Source organism: Protomyctophum parallelum, assembly GCF_964188405.1.
Source record: "Protomyctophum parallelum genome assembly, chromosome: 1".
Classification (NCBI taxonomy): Eukaryota; Metazoa; Chordata; class Actinopteri; order Myctophiformes; family Myctophidae; genus Protomyctophum; species Protomyctophum parallelum.
Window position 1 is genome coordinate 60,500,514 of NC_139697.1, and position 21,460 is coordinate 60,521,973.

At 43.9% G+C, this 21,460-nt stretch overlaps 1 protein-coding gene across 1 annotated transcript in view; it reads right to left on the reverse strand.

Moving 5' to 3' along the window:
- The window catches only part of fat3b (FAT atypical cadherin 3b), a gene marked incomplete at both ends in the record, with an annotated part of 124,325 nt that overhangs the window by 71,691 nt on the left and 31,174 nt on the right, over positions 1-21,460 (reverse strand). The window contains 7 exons of the mRNA XM_083793503.1: positions 398-612; positions 5,110-5,320; positions 6,993-7,268; positions 14,332-14,468; positions 15,366-15,437; positions 15,974-16,199; positions 17,408-17,725. Of these exons, the coding sequence (XP_083649629.1) occupies positions 398-612; positions 5,110-5,320; positions 6,993-7,268; positions 14,332-14,468; positions 15,366-15,437; positions 15,974-16,199; positions 17,408-17,725 (1,455 nt within the window). The remainder of the gene's footprint in view (positions 1-397; positions 613-5,109; positions 5,321-6,992; positions 7,269-14,331; positions 14,469-15,365; positions 15,438-15,973; positions 16,200-17,407; positions 17,726-21,460) is intronic.

Consider the following 21,460-nt stretch of genomic DNA (forward strand, 5'->3'; position numbering starts at 1 on the left):
TCAGCTTGGAACACTGACTCTGGGAGAATTTGGGCATGTAGATCCCTCTATGAATGCCTCGTCTTTCTCATCATATCTGTCCACGTCTACAAATTTCAATTTCAGTTTCTCTGACCCTCTTTCCCGCCCATCCATCCATCCGCCTGTCCGTCCCTCTGTTCATCCGCCCATCATTCATCATTCATCACCCATCATTCATCCGCCCATCATTCTGTCCGTCCGTCCGTCCCTCTGTCATCACGTCTATCCGGGGACTGCCCATAAGTCTGACATCCCGTTAGTCCGACCTACATGGCCGGTTAAGACTGAGGTCAGGGTTAGCAACCTAAGTGGCCGGTTAAGACTGAGGTATGGCCGGTTAAGACACCACAAACCACCTATCTAACAATCCCTTTACCTCAGCTTGGTACTCCCTCTGGGAAAACTTGGGCTTGGAGATGTCAGAGAGTGTCAGGGAGATGCGGACTGAGGCCGTAGTCATCAGTGGAGGTAACCCACTGTCGGTGACCCGGACCGTGAGGACATAGAAACCCACTGAGGTCAAATCCAGATCTTTCGCAGTGAAGATAAGGCCCGTGGCATTGTCTATGCCAAACACACCACCCGTGTTACCTGAAGGACACACAGGGTTCAGACGTGAAACAATGTAATGTAATCGATTTGGTGGACACATTTTTAACACTTGCTAAGTGCCTAGATTCCCCAGCAAGATTTCATCTATTTATAGCGCCGGTGGCAGAAGTGGGACACAAATCCCTAATTCTGGCGGTTTCACAGCTTTACTCTACCCACTGAGCCGCACAGGATCACATCAATGATCAATACATGACAGCGGTAGCTTCTGGTTATGAGGGACACTCATGAGTGTCTGGTTCACCAGTTTTGTGAACAGCGTCAATTGCCTTTTGGCTCATAGTTTAGCTTAAAGTTTAATGACGTTGGTTCCATTCAAACACTTTCATGTTGCAAGGAAAGGGTTTAAAGCTGCAATACAGGTTAATGAATAAACTACCACATCTGCAGTGGTTCGAGGTGGTCTCACTTCTCTCAGGGTAAGAGAAGTAACGCACATCCTCCATTGGCGCTGAGCCAAAACTGTAGAAACAGTGAACAATGAAAAGAAAGCAGGGGCTCGCAACTCACTTTATGATGCTCCAAACTTTATGTAGCGACAGGCAGGCAAAAAATACATATTTAGCGACAGGCAGGCAAAAAATACATATGTTTTGCTTGCCTGTCGCTAAATAAAGTTTGGAGCTGCGAGCCCCTGCTTTCTTTTCACAGTCTCACTTCTCTCCCATTAATTAATTTGTGGTTTAAGTAAAAATAATGGTATTAAATTCAATCCAAGAACAACACAAAAACGTTTCTGCCTTTTTTTTTTACTGTCTACCCAGGCTTTTGGGAGCACCCTGAACAGTTTTGAAGTTGCTTGATTGAGTATTTGCACATTTGATATTCGTTTTTATCAGACACCGTTGAAACTTCAAACTATTAACCATGATAGTTTCATCGAAAACACACGGTTTTGGCGACTCAAACTGCTCATAAGGACAGTGTTTTCTCTAATCTAACATGGTTAAAATGGTATTTGAAGTTACACTGAAGTGCAAATATCTAATTACTGAATCGAGCAACTTAAAAACTGCCTGAGTAGATGATAACATTTTTGAAAGTGAAATTGCCCCCGATGGATGGATAATAGTATAAAATGCATTGTAATGTGTTAGGATTATTGTTTTAAACTGCTTGACTTGACTATGTAGTGTTCAAGCGACAACATGACAATGATGCCTGCAAGTCATTTTGAATGTAAGCCAACAACATTTTGAGTTTAGAAATACAGAAATATTCAAAAATGGATGTACAATGTTCGTGCCACGCTGTGAGCTTGTAGATCTGCTATTTTAGAGCACCACCGTTCTAAATCCTCAGAGGTTTAAAAAAGAAAAATCACACCCGTGTGAAGTGAGGGGCGCTCTTATCATACATCATCTCGTCCGGCCAATGAGAATTTGCGTCCTCACCTTCATCTTCAATGTTTGTGTTTACACAAACACGCAAAACGGTCCATTCATTGCCAATGTCATTTTAAAGCCTGTGCATGCGCGCGCGCACACACACACACACACACACACACACACACACACACACACACACACACACACACACACACACACACACACACACACAGTACATGGGAGGGGCTAGCGCCCCTCAACAATTACATAGACTGGATACACTGGTGTCTCTTCGAGTCAGTTAACTTGAAACGTTTGTCACATTGTTTACAGTTGTATGTTTATTTCTCTAGTGTGGCTACGCAGGTGTGTCTTAAGACTACATAACTGACTAAAACTCTTGTCACACTGTTTAAAGTGGTATGGTTTTTCTCCAGTGTGGCTATGCAGGTGTACCTCTAGATTACCTAACTGACTGAAACTCTTGTCACACTCTTTACAGTGGTATGGTCTTTCTCCAGTATGGATACGCTGGTGTGTCCTCAAGTGACCTGACACAGTGAAACTCTTGTAACACTCTTTACAGTGGTATGGTCTTTCTCCAGTATGGATACGCTAGTGTGTCTTCAAGTGACCTGACTTACTGAAACTCTTGTCACACTCTTTACAGTGGTATGGTCTTTCTCCAGTATGGATACGCTGGTGTGTCTTCAAGTTACCTGACTCACTGAAACTCTTGTCACACTCTTTACAGTGGTATGGTCTTTCTCCAGTATGGATACGCTGGTGTGTCTTCAAGTTACCTGACTTACTGAAACTCTTGTCACACTCTTTACAGTGGTATGGTCTTTCTCCAGTATGGATTCGCTGGTGTTTCTTCAAGTCACCTGACGCACTGAAACTCTTGTCACATTGTTTACAGTGGTATGGTCTTTCTCCAGTATGGATTCGCTGATGTATCCTCAGATTACCCATGTCACTGTAACTCTTGTCACATTGTTTACAGTGGTATGGTCTTTCTCCAGTATGGATTCGCTGATGTTTCTTCAAGTCACCTGACACGCTGAAACTCTTGTCACACTGTTTACAGTGGTATGGTTTTTCTCCAGTGTGGAGACGCAGGTGTGCCTTTAGATTACCTAACTGACTGAAACTCTGGTCACACTGTTGACAGTCGTATGGCTTTTCTCCAGTGTGGACACGCTGGTGTCTCTTCAGATCATTTGGCCGATTGAAACTCTTATCACACCGTTTACACATGTGGGTCTTCTTTCCTGTGTAACTCGACGGATTTGCCTTCACTTCTCCCGCCAGAGCTACATTATTGGTAAACTGTTGACGACCGTTGGATCCATGCTCATCCGTCTCTCTTTGGTTCTGGCTGGATATACAGAGCAGTTTATTCGCTGACGGGGCTGGTGAATGGACCTGCTCGTTCCTCTGCGTTTGGCCGTAGAGGTCGATGTGGCTCCTCTTCATGGGTTCATGGAGATGGGTGGAGGCACGGGCATGTGGACGCTGAGAACGGGAGACCCGAATCTGGAACGATTGTGGCTCACTCCTCATTGCCATCGTCAAATGGACTGTGACGCGAGTGAGAGTTCTAGGTTCCTCTTGTTGGTGTTGGACAATAGTCTTTTTGTACTATATATCCCTCTTCTACGTTTCTCTCTTCACTCACTCACGCCGTGTCCCAAAGAAACTCCCTCGTGATAAAGCTCTAAACTACACACCGAGATGAGTGAAAGTCTAAAGACAATTCGCACGATATTTATGCTGACCAGGAGCTCGGGTCCTGACGGAGAGCACACAACACAAACTGTTGCCGCGCAAGCGTAGACATTCAGATTTGCGCAGGCTGTCCATTTGCGAGCGACGCTCCTATACTACGACATCACCGCTATGACATCACCGATATGACATCACCACCAATGACGGCAGAGATCCACATGGTGATCCACATCTCTGAACAGTTCATCTCAGGCTCTTATCATCGTACTGTACATCATCATGCATCATCTCATACTCATTGTTCATAGTTATGGACCTGAGCTAGCCACTGACTAATATATCCAGTCAGGTCGGTCATTCGTAATATTGCGCTGCTGCGCACACGCTTTTAGCGAGGTGCTAAGCAAGGGTTGTTTTGGTATATCAATCAATCCGTCCACTCCATGTGCGTGCGCACGTGCACTCTTTACGTGCGCGGCTGCACGCTGTTTCACCCACGTTTGGTTAAAAGTTATATCAAGTGATGTTTTAACATTACAAACTTTCTAAATAACTTTAGTATTCAACGTGTCGGGGTCCTAGCAACTCCTTCTGTCTTCTGTGCTACCAATACATGCTATCCTGCTGCGTTCGCTCCGCTGCTGAGTGCTGAACTGAAGAGAACTGAGCAGCAACACATGGAGGGGTGGGCGGTGGGAGCAAAGGGACAGATCTTCAAATGAACACCGCATTGAGCCTCGACACGTTGTTAGCTTGTAGCTCTGCTCTTTTTGGCGAACGACACCGCCGTTCAGAAATATAAATTTAGGTATAGAACCGCGACTATAGAATGTGCACTTGCTGTAGACAGAGACTTGTCTTTATCACGATTGAATGGTCAAATCCTGTAGTCGCACCTGTGCTACAAATTGAATTTTACAACTCGCACGGTGATATTTTTAGTCGCAAATGCGAGTACCTAGTCGCACTGTCGACTAGCCCTGGTTATAAGCAGATTATAATGCATTATAAGTATGTTTGTAATGTATTATAGAAATGGGCTTCATAGGAAGTGTTACAAAACAAATTGACAAATTCTACTACTATCTCATAAGCCCAATATCTCCCCTGGCCAAGCAGGGACCCCTTCTTGTTTGAGTGTAGCGGTAGATGTTTGATTTCCCATGCGGGAGACTCAGCTTTGGATCCCAGGTGTTACAGTTGCAATTACCTTTCTCAGGCAGGACAGGCACTAGCTTTAAAGCCCATGGACACATCCAGTCGGCTCTTGGTTCGTCGATATCATCTTGTAGTTAGCATTTGTTATTCACCTTCAAGCGGCTAAGCAGAATGTAAGCTACAGAAGTTGTCTGACAGAAACAAGTGTGCCTTTAAAAAAATAAAGTAAGATAGAGCGTCCTTGCAGACAGGACCTCACCTGCTTCTATAACATAGGAGAGCCGTCCATTGATCCCGTTGTCTTTATCTAGAGCTGTCACCTGCAGCACAGAGGTGCCTGCTGGCGACGATTCGTAGGCCACAGCGTCGTACACCGTGTCGGTGAAGTACGGGATGTTATCGTTAGAGTCCTCCACCCCCACCAGGATACGAGCCAGGTCCCGGTTAAATGGAAACTCCTGATCTTTGACCTGTGAGCGATTGCGGGATGGAGGGAGATAAATATGGACGGGGTGGTCGGAAAGGTTGAGAAATGGGAGGAATTTGGAAAATTAAGTTAAGGAGAGCCAAGCGCAGGTGCCAAGATGATTAAAACCTGGACGGAAGCAAAGGCACTTGCTCAAAACGTGCACATGTAGGCTACACGTACTAGTGAACAAAGACCCACAAATGCAAAGTACATTTACAGATGCATGCATGTGTGTGTGTTTGTCTGTGTGTGTGTGTGTGTGTGTGTGTGTGTGTGTGTGTGTGTGTGTGTGTGTGTGTGTGTGTGTGTGTGTGTGTGTGTGTGTGTGTGTGTGTGTGTGTGTGTGTGTGTGTGTGTGAGAGAGAAGAGGAATAATACTCATTTCACTTAGTCAGTGACTAAGCTGCTCTGTCACAGAATAAGAACCAGTCTGGTATGACACATTGATTATCGTGTCCTCTATGAATTATTTGTTTTCAGGTATAATAGAAGTCACAATGTAATCTATTTTGAATAATTGTAATAACAATAGTTATGATAGTTTGAACACAAAATGTTTTAGTGAGGTTTGTACCAACCAAACAAAGTCAAACTTCAGATCAAGGCCTTGGCCTGGCCAAGCGCTCCAGGCACCTAGGCTGGTAATCCAGCCTGACAGCATGTCGCAGGTTCGAGTCCCGAGCCCGACAACCTTTGCTGCATGTCTTCCCCCTATTTCTCTCCCCCTTAACTGTCAAACAACTGTAAATCTATCAATAAAGGCAAAAAGGCAAAAATAAACCTTTAAAAAAAAAAAGAAAGAAAATAAAAACCTTCAGATCAAGATAACTTTAGCTGGCTTTCATGCACACAGATACAACCTCACAGTCTGTGAGAAGACAGAGAGGCAAACCCCCTCCTGGAAGAACCTTCATAATATTAGCGTGGTAATGTACTATCCGACTGTACAACCTACGCCAACATCACCAGAAAGTCACATTAGTACTGTCAACTTCAACCGTGCCCTTCAGGCTGAGTTCAGCCAGAATCAGCAACAGGTAAACTCATCTAGGTTCATTAGAACATTTACAGAGTTACAGAGCTAGTTTGTCCTTAATTGATCCTCCCCCCCTTTACTTCTTCCTTCACCCCATTTCCCCTATCACTTTAAGATTCCATAATAGTAGCCCCTATTTTATTATTCTCCTCATTGCAGTGGGCATGAATAGGGTTTTATAGCTTTGTGAAGATAGGCATTTCATCAATGTTTTATTGAACTGCCTTTTCTATTCGTTCCAACGAACTGTGCAGATGTATGGAGAACCGAATGACCATGAGCCATGATGCATATAGGGCTCGTCTGAGAACGGCCTCAAGAGAGCCTTTTCTATTTATAAACTGTACGTACTGTACACATGTGCGTGCGTGCATGACATGTGTGTGTGTGTGTGTGTGTGTGTGTGTGTGTGTGTCAACTCTCTCATCCGGATAATGAAGGGCCTTATACTGTGCATGTGTTTGAGCGCGTACACATACGCATGCTCACGCGCAGACACACACACACACACATGCATACACACGCGCACACGCACACACACACACACACACACACACACACACACACACACACACACACACACACACACACACACACACACACACACACCACAGTACATTTATGGTCCATCTCTCACCATAACCGTGAGGATGTGCTGCGTCCTGGCTTCATAGTCCAGGCCGTCGGTGGTGTAAACGGCTCCAGTGCCGGGGTTGACTCTGAACAGCCTCATGCTGGCCGGGTCCACGCTGCCGTAGATGGAGAAGCTCAGGCGCGCGCGGTCGTCCATGTCCGAGGCTCTCAGACGCAGGAGCTCCGTGTCCACTGGCGCGTCCTCTGAGACGCTGACGTCATAGGCGGGCCGGGAGAAGACGGGGGGGTTATCATTGCTGTCCAGGACCTTGATTAACACCTGAGAGGAGGGAGAAACAGACGGGAGGGGAGGAGGAATGCAAAGGGGAAATTAAAGTGTTATATTTCTACAACATACAGTATACAGTTCAACGTTTCATTTCTGTCTCCACCGGGTGGTTTATTGACATCATATATATATGGCCTGTCAGCTCAAACCCAAATCCAATACTTTGTATTGCGCACAAATGTCATAGCAAGTTATACAAAACAAAAAAGTACCAATTCCATTGTCCCCATATTTCCTATTCCAAGTGTGTTTGTCTTATATGTAACAGCAGCACCACGATTCCAAAGCCCCTTCAGGTACATTTTAAGTCCCATTCTGACCGGGCACCCATTTTGGTGTCAGCATCATGTTATGCTTTAGCTATTTAAAAATAGCAGATCTACAAGCTCATATCGCGCCACCGAGTGGCGCGATACGAGCTTGTAGGTCTGCTATTTTTGAAAAATCGAAGAGCGACTGACATTTTTAGAATCTGATCTCAGGTCAGAATGGGTTCATCAGACCAGTGTGTGTCCGGCGGAAACCTCGTATGAATCTGATCTCAGGTCAGAATGGGTTGAAACTATTTTCAGCAATGGGATAATAATGTTTTGGATCTTATTGAGCTGGTCATTTTGAAAGTAGCTCTCAAGTCCCCCCTGCTATACACTACAATCTCTATAGTCATGTGATCAACACGGATCTGTCCCATTTCCCATTTTCCATCCTGATTAGCTAACAAAATGCCAGAAATCATGAACACAGCGTGCGATTTCCGTGAATTTATACACGCATATTTCCACTAGTCTCACAGTGGCGCTATAGCAGGCCAATTCCTGTTTTTACCTATAACTGCACCGATCTGTGTACAACTTTGTATGCGCACTCCCTATAGGCCAAGGGAAAAACCTTTGCCCTGCATTTTTCACATCTGCCTGCTATGGCGCCACCATGAGGTCGATTTTTTCAAAACACATTTCTTTATATTACTTTATTTATTTATCACACGCAAATCGGTAAACATGATCTCTATAGTCATGTGATCAAGACGGGTCTGTTTGATTTCTCATATTCCATCCTGATTGGCTAAGATTGCCTTCCAGGACAAAATGAACACAGCGTCCCAAGTGCAGTGAAACTGCTCACTAGCCATTTGACATTTTTCAGATCAGCCTCATGGTGGCACTATAACAGGCCAAGTCACATCTTTACATATAATTGCACCGATCTGTGTATAATACTACAGACCAAGGAAAAACGTCTGGCCTGCTTTTTTCAACTCTGCCTTTTAGAGCACCACCAGGAGGATGAAATGTACAAATCGTCATCAGCGAGTCATACTGACATGGTGACATGTTTGGGACGAAAAGCAACAGCAATGCTGCCTCTAGCCAATGGGAACTTCTGGGAAGGGGAGGGGCAAATATCCCTGGCAGCAAAGCTGGCTGCAGACAGACAGTGCAGAGCTACGCGCATACTACATCTTTGATTGATTGATTGAAATATGTATTAACAGTTTGTAGAATTTACAGTACATTTTAAGCACAAACTCAATACAAAGACTGTTAACTGTGAGTGGACGACCCAATTAAGCATTACACTTGTTTACAACAGGGTCCACATTGTTCAATTCATCAAAACATTTAGAGACATACAAATAGACACTTCTATGTAGCTAAAGAACAGAACAGGAATTCATCATATAGGAAGCAAAAAGGGAAAAGATACATATACAGTGAGGGGAAATGGGGTGGGGGGGGGGAATTCAGATTTTACAGAGGCCAGTTTCGAATTGCAGCCATCCGTAGGTGCCCTTTGAGAGCGGTTTTGAAGGAGTCAAGGGATTCACATGTCTTAATGACTGTTGGTAGGGCGTTCCACATTTTGGTGGCATAGGAGCGAAAATAATTTAGTCCCTTGTTTGTGCCGAATCTGGGTTGTACATGGTTTGTTGCACTCCCTCTGGTGTTGTGGGTGTGGACTTCGTTTACATTAAGGAAGTATTTAGACAGGTACATGGGTATCTTGGTGGTGTATCGAATCTTGTGGACCAGACCCATTGCAAGATGCTGTACTCTGTCGTCGACCCTAAGCCATCCCAGCCTGTCAAAGTGGGCAGGGGTGAGGTGGGTTCGGGGGGTGAGGCCAAGTAGGAGCCTGACCAGTTTGTTTTGGGAGGTCTGGAGCCTTGTTTTAAGGGCCTTTGAGGTGCTGTGGTACCAAGAGGTGGATGCATAGTCAAAGAAACCTTGTACGAGGGCTCCTGTTAAGGTCTTCAAGGTGTTTTTGCTGACCAGTGAGGAGATCCTGTAAAGGAATCTTCATCTTGTTTACTTGTATCATTACTATATTGACTTATTGATACAATGTTGCGGGGAATAGGTGGGAGGGGAGCGGCTAGCTTGGGAGAGCTTTGTTGTTTGTTTTGTCCTCGATTATGTATGAATGAATGTACTTGTATTGTCTTGTATTTGCTGTATGTTGCTGGACCCCCTCGAAAACGAGATGATGCATCTCAAGGGGATATCCTTTCTCAATAAAGGTTCATATATACAGTTATTTGACACGTTTGCAATGTTCACACGTCGCTCGATATAACTTCAGTTCAAACCAAACTCGGCTGAAAACCATAACAAAACCACAACAAAACACAGTCAATGAACGCAGTCTGAAAACGCACCTCTTCAGTCTCCATCTTAGCCCACAGCACTTGCCGTATAGTACTTGCCCTGGCCTCGACCTCCTACAGGCGTACTGTATGCACAGGCTCAACTCATGTAACTTACAGTAAATAGCACTTTATGTAGACATACTGTACAGTAACACTCTATAGTGTATACACATAGTTTCCTTAGATAGATATTCCACTGTTAGGTTCTTAAGCTTACGTAGGATTCATGATGACTTTTTTATGTTTTGATGTATTACCATGTTTTTTGTTCTTGCTTATTATATTGTAAATCGCTCTGGATTAAGAGCGTCTGCTAAATGCCTAAATTGTAAACGCAGATGCGGACAATTGGACTAATTGTGATTTGTGAAGTGCTGTGTTTCTGTGACTCTGTGTCGGTTCTTCTTAAAATAGTGCCATGCTGTTGGAGAGCCTGGGGTTTCCTTGTGTTTAAGTTAAGTATCATTCGCCCTGTGAGGTGTGTATACTTCTTATTATTTGAGTAAAGACTGTTGTGCCGCCTTTCTGGTTTCCGTCTCCGTTTCTGGTTCCACACAACATTCATGTTGTCATGTAATCAATCTGTCTGTCATGGTCTGCCACTCCACAGACATGTCTCCTCCCTGGCCACTCCCACATTCCATTCCTTCACACTGCAGTCCCTGTTACTCACCTGTCTCCAACTCCCTCATCAGCCCAGCAGTGCTTCCCATTACAAACCTGTGAACACTTTGCCATTAACCTCCTCCCTATATAACTGGACTCCTTGCTTACACTCTTTGTCAGTACATATGTCGTTTTTCCCTGAGCAGTCCTGTATGTTCCATTGTTCCTGGTTCTTTGTTTTTGTGCTCCAGTCCTCTGAAGGTTTCATTTTTGGACTTTATGTTTTCTGCGCTTTGCATTGTGCTTCTAAAGTTTTAGCATTTTGGCATTTAGAGCATTTGGAAATTTTTGGTTTTCCTGAGCTTTGTTTGCCAGCTGCCTCATGCTTCAATAAATAAGTTTATTTTGAACCTACTGTCTTGAGACTCTGCATTTTGGGTTCAGTCATCCTGGTATCCTGACACTGTCGATCAATCTGTCATGTATAATGTTTGCCAGCCATCCATTTATTGAAAACACAACATAGATTAATTTCCACAACATTACTATAAGCATTATGATTCTGAAGATACTGTAATGTCACAAACGATCCTATCCTGGTGGAAAATAGAGACAATATCAGATCTACAGGCCCACAGTGACTCGCATCATGACACGTTGTCAGCTTGTAGATCTGCAATATTCACTACTTTTGTTTGACACGCTTGTATGATGAAGTGCAACATTAATATACGAAAAAACCTAAAAAGACGGTAATATAACAACATATAATTTAGAGTAGCCAGTGATTTTCTCCTTTTATCTCTCCAAATGCCGTGGTTTATGTCAATTCTCGAATTCCCCACCCATGTCACTGCAGTCTTGTCTCTGCTGGCTCACCTGCCAGAGAGGAGCTCCCACCCGGGAGGACGTAGCACCTGCACCCTTCTCCTAGTCCTAACCATTCAACACCCCCCACTGTCAAGGCAGAATCCTTCTCCTAGTCCTAACCATTCAACACCCCCCACTGTCAAGGCAGAATCCTTCTCCTAGTCCTAACCATTCAACACCCCACTGTCAAGGCAGAATCCTTCTCCTAGTCCTAACCATTCAACACCCCCCACTGTCAAGGCAGAATCCTTCTCCTAGTCCTAACCATTCAACACCCCCCACTGTCAAGGCAGAATCCTTCTCCTAGTCCTAACCATTCAACACCCCCCACTGTCAAGGCAGAATCCTTCTCCTAGTCCTAACCATTCAACACCCCACTGTCAAGGCAGAATCCTTCTCCTAGTCCTAACCATTCAACACCCCCCACTGTCAAAGCAGAATCCTTCTCCTAGTCCTAACCATTCAACACCCCCCACTGTCAAGGCAGAATCGCTGGTGCAGCAGCAAAGGTTGGCCTGCCCACCCGGCTTGCAGAGCGGCTTCCCTCCCTCCCACAGCCAATTATGCTCATAGGGATACTCATCATGGCTAGACTAGACTACGAGGCACTGAAAAATGCACAGCACAGCTTGGTTTATGATTTGAGTTGTAACACATGACTCAGCAAAAACAGTTTTCCTTGATTATCATGTTTTTCTCTCTGACCTTCATTTGTCCAAAACCGTTCATCGTGTAAGTCAGGGTTCCCCAATAGGCGGCCCGCGGGCCATTTGCGGCCCACAGAGCGCCCCCTTGTGGCCCATGAAAGAATTTCCAAAAAAAAAAAAAAAATGTTTTTTTTTTTTTTTTTTTTCTTAAGGGTCCCAGATATGAATGGCATTAAATGGGGGCCAGTAGCCTATGCATGTCAAACTGGGCATCCTTTTCAAATGGGGTCTTGCCCTGAAAATGAATTTTCAGGGCAAGACCTCGACCTCGCGCGTGCAGACTCGGCCCCCAGCCTGGTACGCTAGTCAAAATATGGCCCTTGAGGAAAATTAATTGGGGAACCCTGGTGTAAGTGATTAAATTTGGTTATGAGTGGAATATTACAAACATTTTAAAGGAGAATTCCATGCTTCTTACCTATATTTGTAGACCAAAGAGGTCCAGGTGTTATAATATTTTGTGCAAAAGCGCATTATTAGCTATTTCCCCTACCATAAGCCCTTAATTAATTGAATTGAAGTGCATTGAATTGAATGGGGCATTGGGTTGTTGTGCTTCATAATGTAAATAGTATCCCAAGCGGCACACTTTACTAGTTATTTCGATGGAAATACCGGTAAGTGAATTAGCACTCAAATCCAACCCCCATTGAAGGCACAAAATAACACCTGGACCTCTTTGGTCTTAGACATAACAACTACAAATTAAGGTAAGAAAGCATGGAATTCTCCTTTAAGGTTCATATCTATGTAGGCCTAGTATTCAAATTGTAGAAGTTCTGACAATTCATGTATCGTGGAAAAATAAGAACACAACTTAAAGTCGGGTGGGGAGTTTAGCCTGAGTGTCAGCACAAAGGACCATCCGACCATGACGATCATAACTCCAAAATTAGAAAGAAATACTGTTTCTGAAGAAACAGTGTGAGCTCACTGAAAACATTGTAAAGAAAAATGATGTTTAATGGGAATGGCTTTTGAGAGGAATGTACCTTCAAAAGTACAAAAGTCGAATTAAAATCAGCTTTTGTCAAGATAACATAGTGAAATGTGATGCAGCCAACAATATACTATGTTACGTAATGGTATGTATAGTTTCTTAGCTGTATCTACATTTATAAGCACCATGTAAAGTTTTTTATTTTTTATTTTTTTTTTTTTTAACTTTACTGCCTTTATTGATAGATACAAGTGAAGATTGACAAGAAAGAGGGAGAGAGAGACAGGGGGAGACATGCAGCAAGGGTCATCATGAACGGGACTCAAACACACGACACGCTGTCTGGCCAGAGCCTATATGTGGCATCCGCCTGGACCACTAGGCCAGCGAGCGCCCACCATGTAAAGTTTTAGCTATATCTGGGCAACCACACTTCAGTAATACAAGACCAAAGAAAAGTTTACAAAGTTTACAAAAAGTTTACAAAAAATCGAAGCAGCAGCTGCCTGTTCTGTTGTAGTCAGACAAAAAAAATTAAGATATTAGAAAGGTCTTTCCGGGTCAACATAAAAAAAGAAAGACTGTGGGGCAAGACAACAGTTGAAAACTATTGATTTGAATGAGATCCTGACAATCAGGTGTAAGTAGTATGGACGTGGACGTAGATGAAGTTTCGATCAACTCCCCTAGCATAGTCAGCTATAGCTCCAGCTACCTGGTGTTTTCACATTTATCTATCCAGGTTATTCCTTGTGAGACTAAACAAATCCGAACCAAGACAGCATGATCATGTACGCTTCACGTCTGACAGCAACAAGAAAGTGAATGTGAGAATAACTGAGAGGAGCAGAACGTCAAATACACAGACAAAAGACAGAACAACAGCGAGAGAAGCAGACAAACCGAGACAGAGATATTTATATAGATGTTATAGGAGATGCTGCAACAGCATTAAAGCGAGAGAGAAAGAGAGAGAGACAGAGACAGAGTCAAACAGAGACAGACACGATATGGACAGATGCACTAGGAGATGGCTCAATAGCCCTAAAACAATCAACCCAACCAAAGTGTGGTATTTCCCTATAGATCCACGCAACAGCTGCAGCATGATGGTCCTCCACTTAAGGACTACTCAGACATACAAAACATATTCCCTCTTAATTAGGGAATGAAACGCTGCAGTAATTGCTGAGTGTCTGTGCAATCAAACGCAGCAAATCAAGAGGATACTACTGTAGCTGTACCTTTGCCATGAGGGGAACAGAAGGATAGAGTGCGTACCTGTGCTGTAGCGAAGCTGGACCCGTCTGTCACCTGTATGGTCATGTTATAAACAGCCTGTACCTCTGCGTCCAATGGTCTCGCCACCACTATAGTCCCCATCCCCATCTGAAGGTCAAACTGCATGTCGAAGCTCCCTAGTGTCACAAATAAACACACAGGGGCAGACAGACACACACACACGCACACACACACACCCAAACAGAGATTGACACAGATGAACACATTCGTACCCCCCACATACACACACGGATCCCAGGAGTTTCAATCACTTAGTATTCACTCAGAGTGCTATACTCTCAGGCGCTTTAAGTTATTACTGTGTAATTGTTTTGGCCAGGTGCCGGTGTCTGGAGGGCCCGTGAAATGAAATGAACTGAGAGATGCTATGCAATCTAGCACCGAAAAGCCACTTGCCAGCCTGAGAGCTGTTAACAGCCTCATAAACATCTGTCTTATCACTGCAAAACACAACCCATCTCTGGGATCAGAAAAACAGGGGTGCGAGGCCATTTTCCACAGGGCAGAAAAGTTTAAAGTCAAGGGGCTTAATGTTTGATTAGTGCGAGGGAGAGCATTGATAGACGTGTTTGGGCATTCAGCGCCATCCTTCGTCTCATTCCAGCTTCTCTCAGAGGAGATATCCAGGGCATCTGCGTTTTTCTCAGTGTATGAATACTGATTTTTCACAGGACCACTCAACCGTAGTGAGAGAGTAAAGCACAGGGATTTAGCCTTTCCCCCCCCCCGTTCTCTCTGTCAGGAAAGAAGGTCGGTTAATTTAGGACTGAGAATAAAATTATCGGACAGCATTAAGCAAAACAAAAAAGAGATTACTCAGTCTGTTGGCCGTTAAATAAAGAGCAGTGTTTTGACATCTCGCTGTCACTCATGCGAAGGGCGGGAGAGCTGGTTGTGTCTAACGGAGTGGAAAAAACAACGCGGATATCTATTTCCGTCGAAACAGATTTGACAAATGGGGGAACTGGCAATTTAAAAGGCAACTTTTAAATAGAAAGTTAGCTTCACCACACCTGTGTCGAGGGAACAGTTCCTGCCACATGCATTTTGAGGAATGTAGAACGCGTCTCGAGCAAGTCTTCCCCCTTCATAGAGAGGGAGAGGGAGGGAGGAAGAGGGAAGCGAGGGGGGAGGGAAGGAGGTGGAGAGAGAGGGAGAAAAGAGGGAGAGAACAGGAAAGAGAACGGAAGGAAAGGGAGAGAGAGAAGAATGGAAAGAGAAAGGGGAAGAAGATAACGAGAAGAAATATGAGAGGTTAATAAAATAATTAATAAAATAAATATGAGAGGCTAATAAAACATTTACAAGTCAGACATAGCTTTTCATGATCAGATATGCGTTTCGCCTAGATCGTTTATTTTCTTACTATACACATCAATATCCGGTGTGTTAATTAAACTTCCGGGCGTGTAACAATGTATGCCTATAAGTCCTACTGAAACTGTACAGAATTAGCTGTGTCAGCAAGCAGGCACCCTTTCTTTCCCGTGTATCGTGGTGACGGTGGCTGATCCTCATGCGGCCTGAATCGTATGCATGCGCCATAACATCTATTAGACATAATACAGTATATTGTGAAGTAATAACCATTGTTGTAGATGCTATAGTTGGATGCGCTCACCGATGATGTCAAACCACACAGTGGTCGGACCGGACACGCGGCTGGACTGCCGTATGGAGACCACGCCCACGGGCTGAGCGACGGCGGCCGTCTCGGATACGGAGAAGTTGTAGAACCTCTGGGAGAACAGCGGGGGCAGCGGCGAGGGCACGGGCCTGCGAATCCACTCTATGTGCAGCCCGACGGTGGACCACAGCGGAGGGTCTCCGCCGTCCTCTGCCTTAATCTGGGAGGAAACAGATCACCAAAATGTTACAAAACAGCTCCTTCCTGATCCGTTGAGGGCGCCGTGTGTGTGCATCCATAATGGTTTATTACAGCACAAATTGTTTTTTTCTGGGTTTTCTGATTTCAGAAATATGTTCAGGATATGTTTTGAATGATCTATTGTCTATTATTATTCATCATGTTTGACTTCCAAATGAAATGCTACCTACTACCCCTGTCGTATGTGTCTTCTTGACAGAAGAACTGATTTAAGCACAGTACTGTTACACAAACTTTCTACTGTTTACACAAACATCTTCAATTAAATTTCAAAGATGGTTTGAAAGAAGTTAAAGGTCCATATATGGACATAAAAGGGACAAGCACAGACAGAGATCTCCATATTTAGGCAGGTGTGTGTGTGTGTGCGCATGTGTTTGGCTGTCCCGGACATAACTCGGGCAGTGGACTTCAAGGCATCTAATATTTTCTTCTGTTTGTCTAGTTTATATAAATGAATATTGCAGTGTACATAAGCATCGGACACAGCAAGAGTATCATACTGAATGTGTGCAACTGAACTGATCAGAACTGAGCAGTGAATGAAGCCGTTGCACCGTCTCGTTACAGACTATATTTACGGTTACGGTTAACAGGTCCAAATAAAGTTACACAGTCATCTGTCTTTCTGGAAGTGTTTTCCACTGCCGAGTTGTTTGCTAGATGTCTCTTTACCAGCAACGGGTTCAGAGCAAAGCCTTTTATTTATTTTGAAAGACAAGGCATTACAAACAAAAATGAAACGTACTTGTTTTGACGTTACTTTTATAGATTTTGTGGAGGGCCAGCATATTGGATATTTGATATAAATCCAATTGGATAAAGTTCATGGATCTGGAACAGTGGTAAAGCTGTCACTACAGCTGCGCACATATAGAGTGAAACTCTTGGGACACTAGGAGTAGGGAGTCATTCCAATTTTTTTATTCAGTCTGAGAACTGTTAATTAAAAAGAAAAAAATAAATCATGAAACTTTTCTAGACTCTTTTTTTTTTTCTTCTGTTTTATATTATTCATATGATGGGTTCACTTATGAGTTCATTTTGGTTAATTTATTTACACGGCTAAATGTAAATTAGTCATAAGTGCACATTTAAGCATTGATTGATTCATTCATTCATTTATTGCAGTGTGACATACATTTCAATCTGGAAAGTGACACTCACAGTGAGGACATCGACAATTCCTGCAGCCACCATCTTCCTAGACGACACCATGGCCGTCCGGGGGTCGATGGTAAACCTCTCCTCCTCGTTGCCATCGACGATGCTGTAGGTGATGTTTCCATTGGCCCCCAGGTCACGGTCGTAGGCGAACACGCGGTAGACGGGGTCGCCGCGCCTGGCATTGCGGTCTCGCTCGGGTAGACTGACACGGTAGGTGGTCTCCGGGAAGATGGGGGGGTTGTCGTTCTCGTCGTCTATGTGAACTATGATCCAGACAGTGGACTGCCGTGTGGTTATGGGTCCATCGATCACTGTCACCTGCGAATACACCCACATGTACAGTACGCACGCATGCGTATACATACACACGCACGCACGCACGCATGCACACACACACACACACACACACACACACACACACACACACACACACAAACACACAGTATGTAAGCATGTGTAGATACCAGCTACCACACAGACAGACAAATAGACAGAAAAACAGGCAGGTTTACATATAAACAGAAAGGACATACAGTGGTTTAATAACCACTGGTTTAATTACATGGCGTCATTAATAAAGGACGCATGAGGAAGGTAGTGCACGCACAATTCCTGACAAGACAAGCAAAACTATAACACAAAAGAGAATGAAGTCTGCACACTGGAGGTGTTGAAAAGGCTCTGCTGTATTTGTATTGCGCCGTCAAAGTTTCGATCAATTCAGAATTTCATCATATGTCCTGATGAAGGGTCTGAATTGATCGGAAAGTTAACGCAATGAAAACATCACCAGTGTGCAGACGCTATTCTCTTTTATCATTAATAATGATGAACCCTTTGCTTTGTACTGTTTGCCCAAAGCAATATACTGCATGTAGTTAAAGGTAAATTGAGGACAAGTCTAACAACGTAATGTTACTATCAGCAGCTGCTATAGATGCAGGAACAGATCTGTTAAATTTGCAGAATTACATTTTGTAAACATCTGTAGCCGAGTCTAGATTATCTTTTTCTCTCTCTCTCTCTCTCTCTCTGAAGCAAAGTGGACTTGCTCGCATTATTGTCTTACCAAATAGGAAAGGTCACAATTATTATCACATTATGGCCTAATCCCAATTATTTGAGGTAATCCCAATTATTTGAGATAATTCCAATTATTTGAGATAATGCCAATTATTTTTGTATAATTGTGTTTATTAGTCTGTATAAATTCATCTGTTGAAGAAATGTCATACAATTTAAAACTAAAATTGTATCACAACCATGACCTGTTTTGGCCATATATTTAGATTACGAAGCCTGAAAGAGTTATTATATACTGTATGTTAACACAATGAAAGCACCACAATTATTTATATGACAATTCATCGTTGAGTAAAATGTCATGGTCGTGATAGCCCTAATTAACATTCAAACATCACATCAATACAGCAGAAAAGCCCATACTAGGGACTGCATATCTGGTCACTTAAACCCCTGACCTCAATTCACCAAAGAAACCCACACATGTGTGGCAGCCATGTGGGGCTGCATGCTGAGCTCACCCAGGATTCTCTTTGTACTATTGATCCGATGGAGGCCGCGTGGCACTGGCTTGATCGGGGATCAATCACATCAGTGCAGGCTGAACGCCACCACAGCTGGCAGCTTTACTGCTCACCAGACTATGCAGAGACAAGCTTCACAGACTGGTCAACAGAGTGTCCACTGTGTACGTGCGCGTACGTGTGCAAAACCATGCATACGTGCGCGTGCATGTGCGTGTGCGCGCGCGCGCGCATGTGTGTGTGTGCGCATGTGTGTGTGTGTTTATATGTATATCTGGTATAGCTGGTCAAAACACATAAAATTCACTTAACTTGTTGGCTGCGGGTGAGGACAATGCGACAATATGGATATTTTCAAATCCCTGTTTTTGAACGGCTTTGGCGTGCAGATTTGGCACAATATAGTGTTAAGAAATATCCATCTGTGCCTTCTGTCTCTCTGGCTTTACGCAAGCTTCTGCTGCTACTTCTACAAAGCTCTGGGCCCATTTTGGCACTCTTGACTTAAACTAAACTGCCTAACTAAATATTTTGTATAATGTACTGTGATAAGCTTTTGGCACTTTTTTGTTGTTGTCTTGACTTTGTGCCTCTGAACAAGGAGCAGTAGTTTTAAGTGCCAGACAAGTCAATTGGTAATACAAATGCAAGCACACAGCTAGAATATTGAGTAGATAACTCAAACCCAGTGAGTTATATTATTCTGTATAAAGATTCAAACTCAAACTCAAACAAACTGTATCACAGAAGGCCATAGGGCTCCTAACTTTGAGAGAATTCAATATGTAGCTAAATGGAGTCTGGGGGAAGTTAAAAGTTCCCCCCTCGTGAAGAATATATTCCATAATGATCTTCATTCCTTGTGTGATTGACAATGCTCTTGTGTCCTTCTGCCTTTTGCAACTTGCATAGCCTACAGACAGTAGACCTATTTTTGGTGAGTAGCACCTACTAGGGTGTCGACCGAGAAGGAGCTGAAGTCCGGTGGCTAGCCTATTTGTGTAACAAAGGAGTTGGTTGAACTGAAGGAACAGACTGGTTGATCAAAAGACTTGCCACTAATAATATGCAAACCAAAGTCTGACACCCTACACCCATGTCAACTGTTTAAATAGGTTAACCAGGATACAATGAGTGATCAGTCAGTCAGGGGCGCAAGCCTTGTGTGCAGGAGACGTCAGCCACTTTGCTCATGGCTGGCGTGAGTCTGTCATATGCTGTAAGCTGTATACTTCGCTGAAATAAACATCTTGGAACTTCCATCTCGTCTGTCTGCCGAACACATCACTCCTCTGTGTGGTAGGAAATATACATCAGATGGTGCCTTGAAACTCGTCATGGTGATGTGTTTTTTCACGTCAGATGAAACAGATCCAGTGGCCTTTTTCCCGTCTAATTCGGTGGAGGGGAGTTTTTGTGTACGGCGACGAAGTAGTTCCAGCGGACCCGACCGTGATCTCGTCTGCGCAGCGGGGATGATGACTGCGACCACCGCGAGGAGTGTTGGGCGACGGGGACCGATACCAGCCGCCGGACGGTGCGGGCTGCGGAGCGGTCGATGGAGCGGCAACAGCCACACGGAGGCCTTGATCATCGCGTCGGCGCGGGGACGGCGATCGCGGGCGGCGAGCTGTGAGACGCAGCACGGAGCAGCAGTGGCCGACTGGCTGACCTACAAGCCGAGGGCCTTCACAGACAGGGGTCTGTGCATGACGGTGTTTGCTTTTCTGTTCGTCCCATCTCTGTTGTTAACAGAGTTGGGAGGGGGGAGAGAAGAGATGAGGACGAGGACAGCGAAAACAGCATTGTACTTTTTCTCACATTGATCCGTGCAGCAGAACGAACATTTCGAGGTAAACTAGAAAGAAGCATACAGAAGAACTTTCTTTGTCCAATTCGGAGGGGAGACGAACTTTCCTTCACTCTGATTACAAATTGTGCGTCACGTTTGTTTTCAACATGAAATAATAGGCCTCATGTTGGTATGTGTTTGTCGTATAATTAGATAAGTTGAGTCATATAGCCTAATTATGAGTCGATGAGGTATTTTCCTAGGGATATGAAGAGATATGTGTTATTATAGTTAAACTCTGGCGCATCAATGGATTCTTTCGAGTATCACCAGGTGATCTGTCAGGGTAACGTCCGAGGAAGTGACTTAACTGATATTGTATTGACATTGGGTAGCAGAGTTTATAATAAAACATGTAGGTTATTGCATATCGAAAAAGTGCTCTTGTAACAATAGGAGCTGAAAGCGGCATGTCTTGTTTAAATGTCAGTTAACTGTACTAATCATTTTTCCATTTTTCATATATGTATGGATGTCTGTTTGAAAACCATTTTTGGGAAGTTCTGTACTGTAATGCTGTTATTTTTGGTTTCTTGAATGTATTGTTCAGCTGAGGGTCAAGGGGGGTCTAAGATAATTATGGTTCCATATTTTTAGGTGACCATCTGTGATGGTCAAGGGGGGATATGAAGAATATATTCCATAATGATCTTC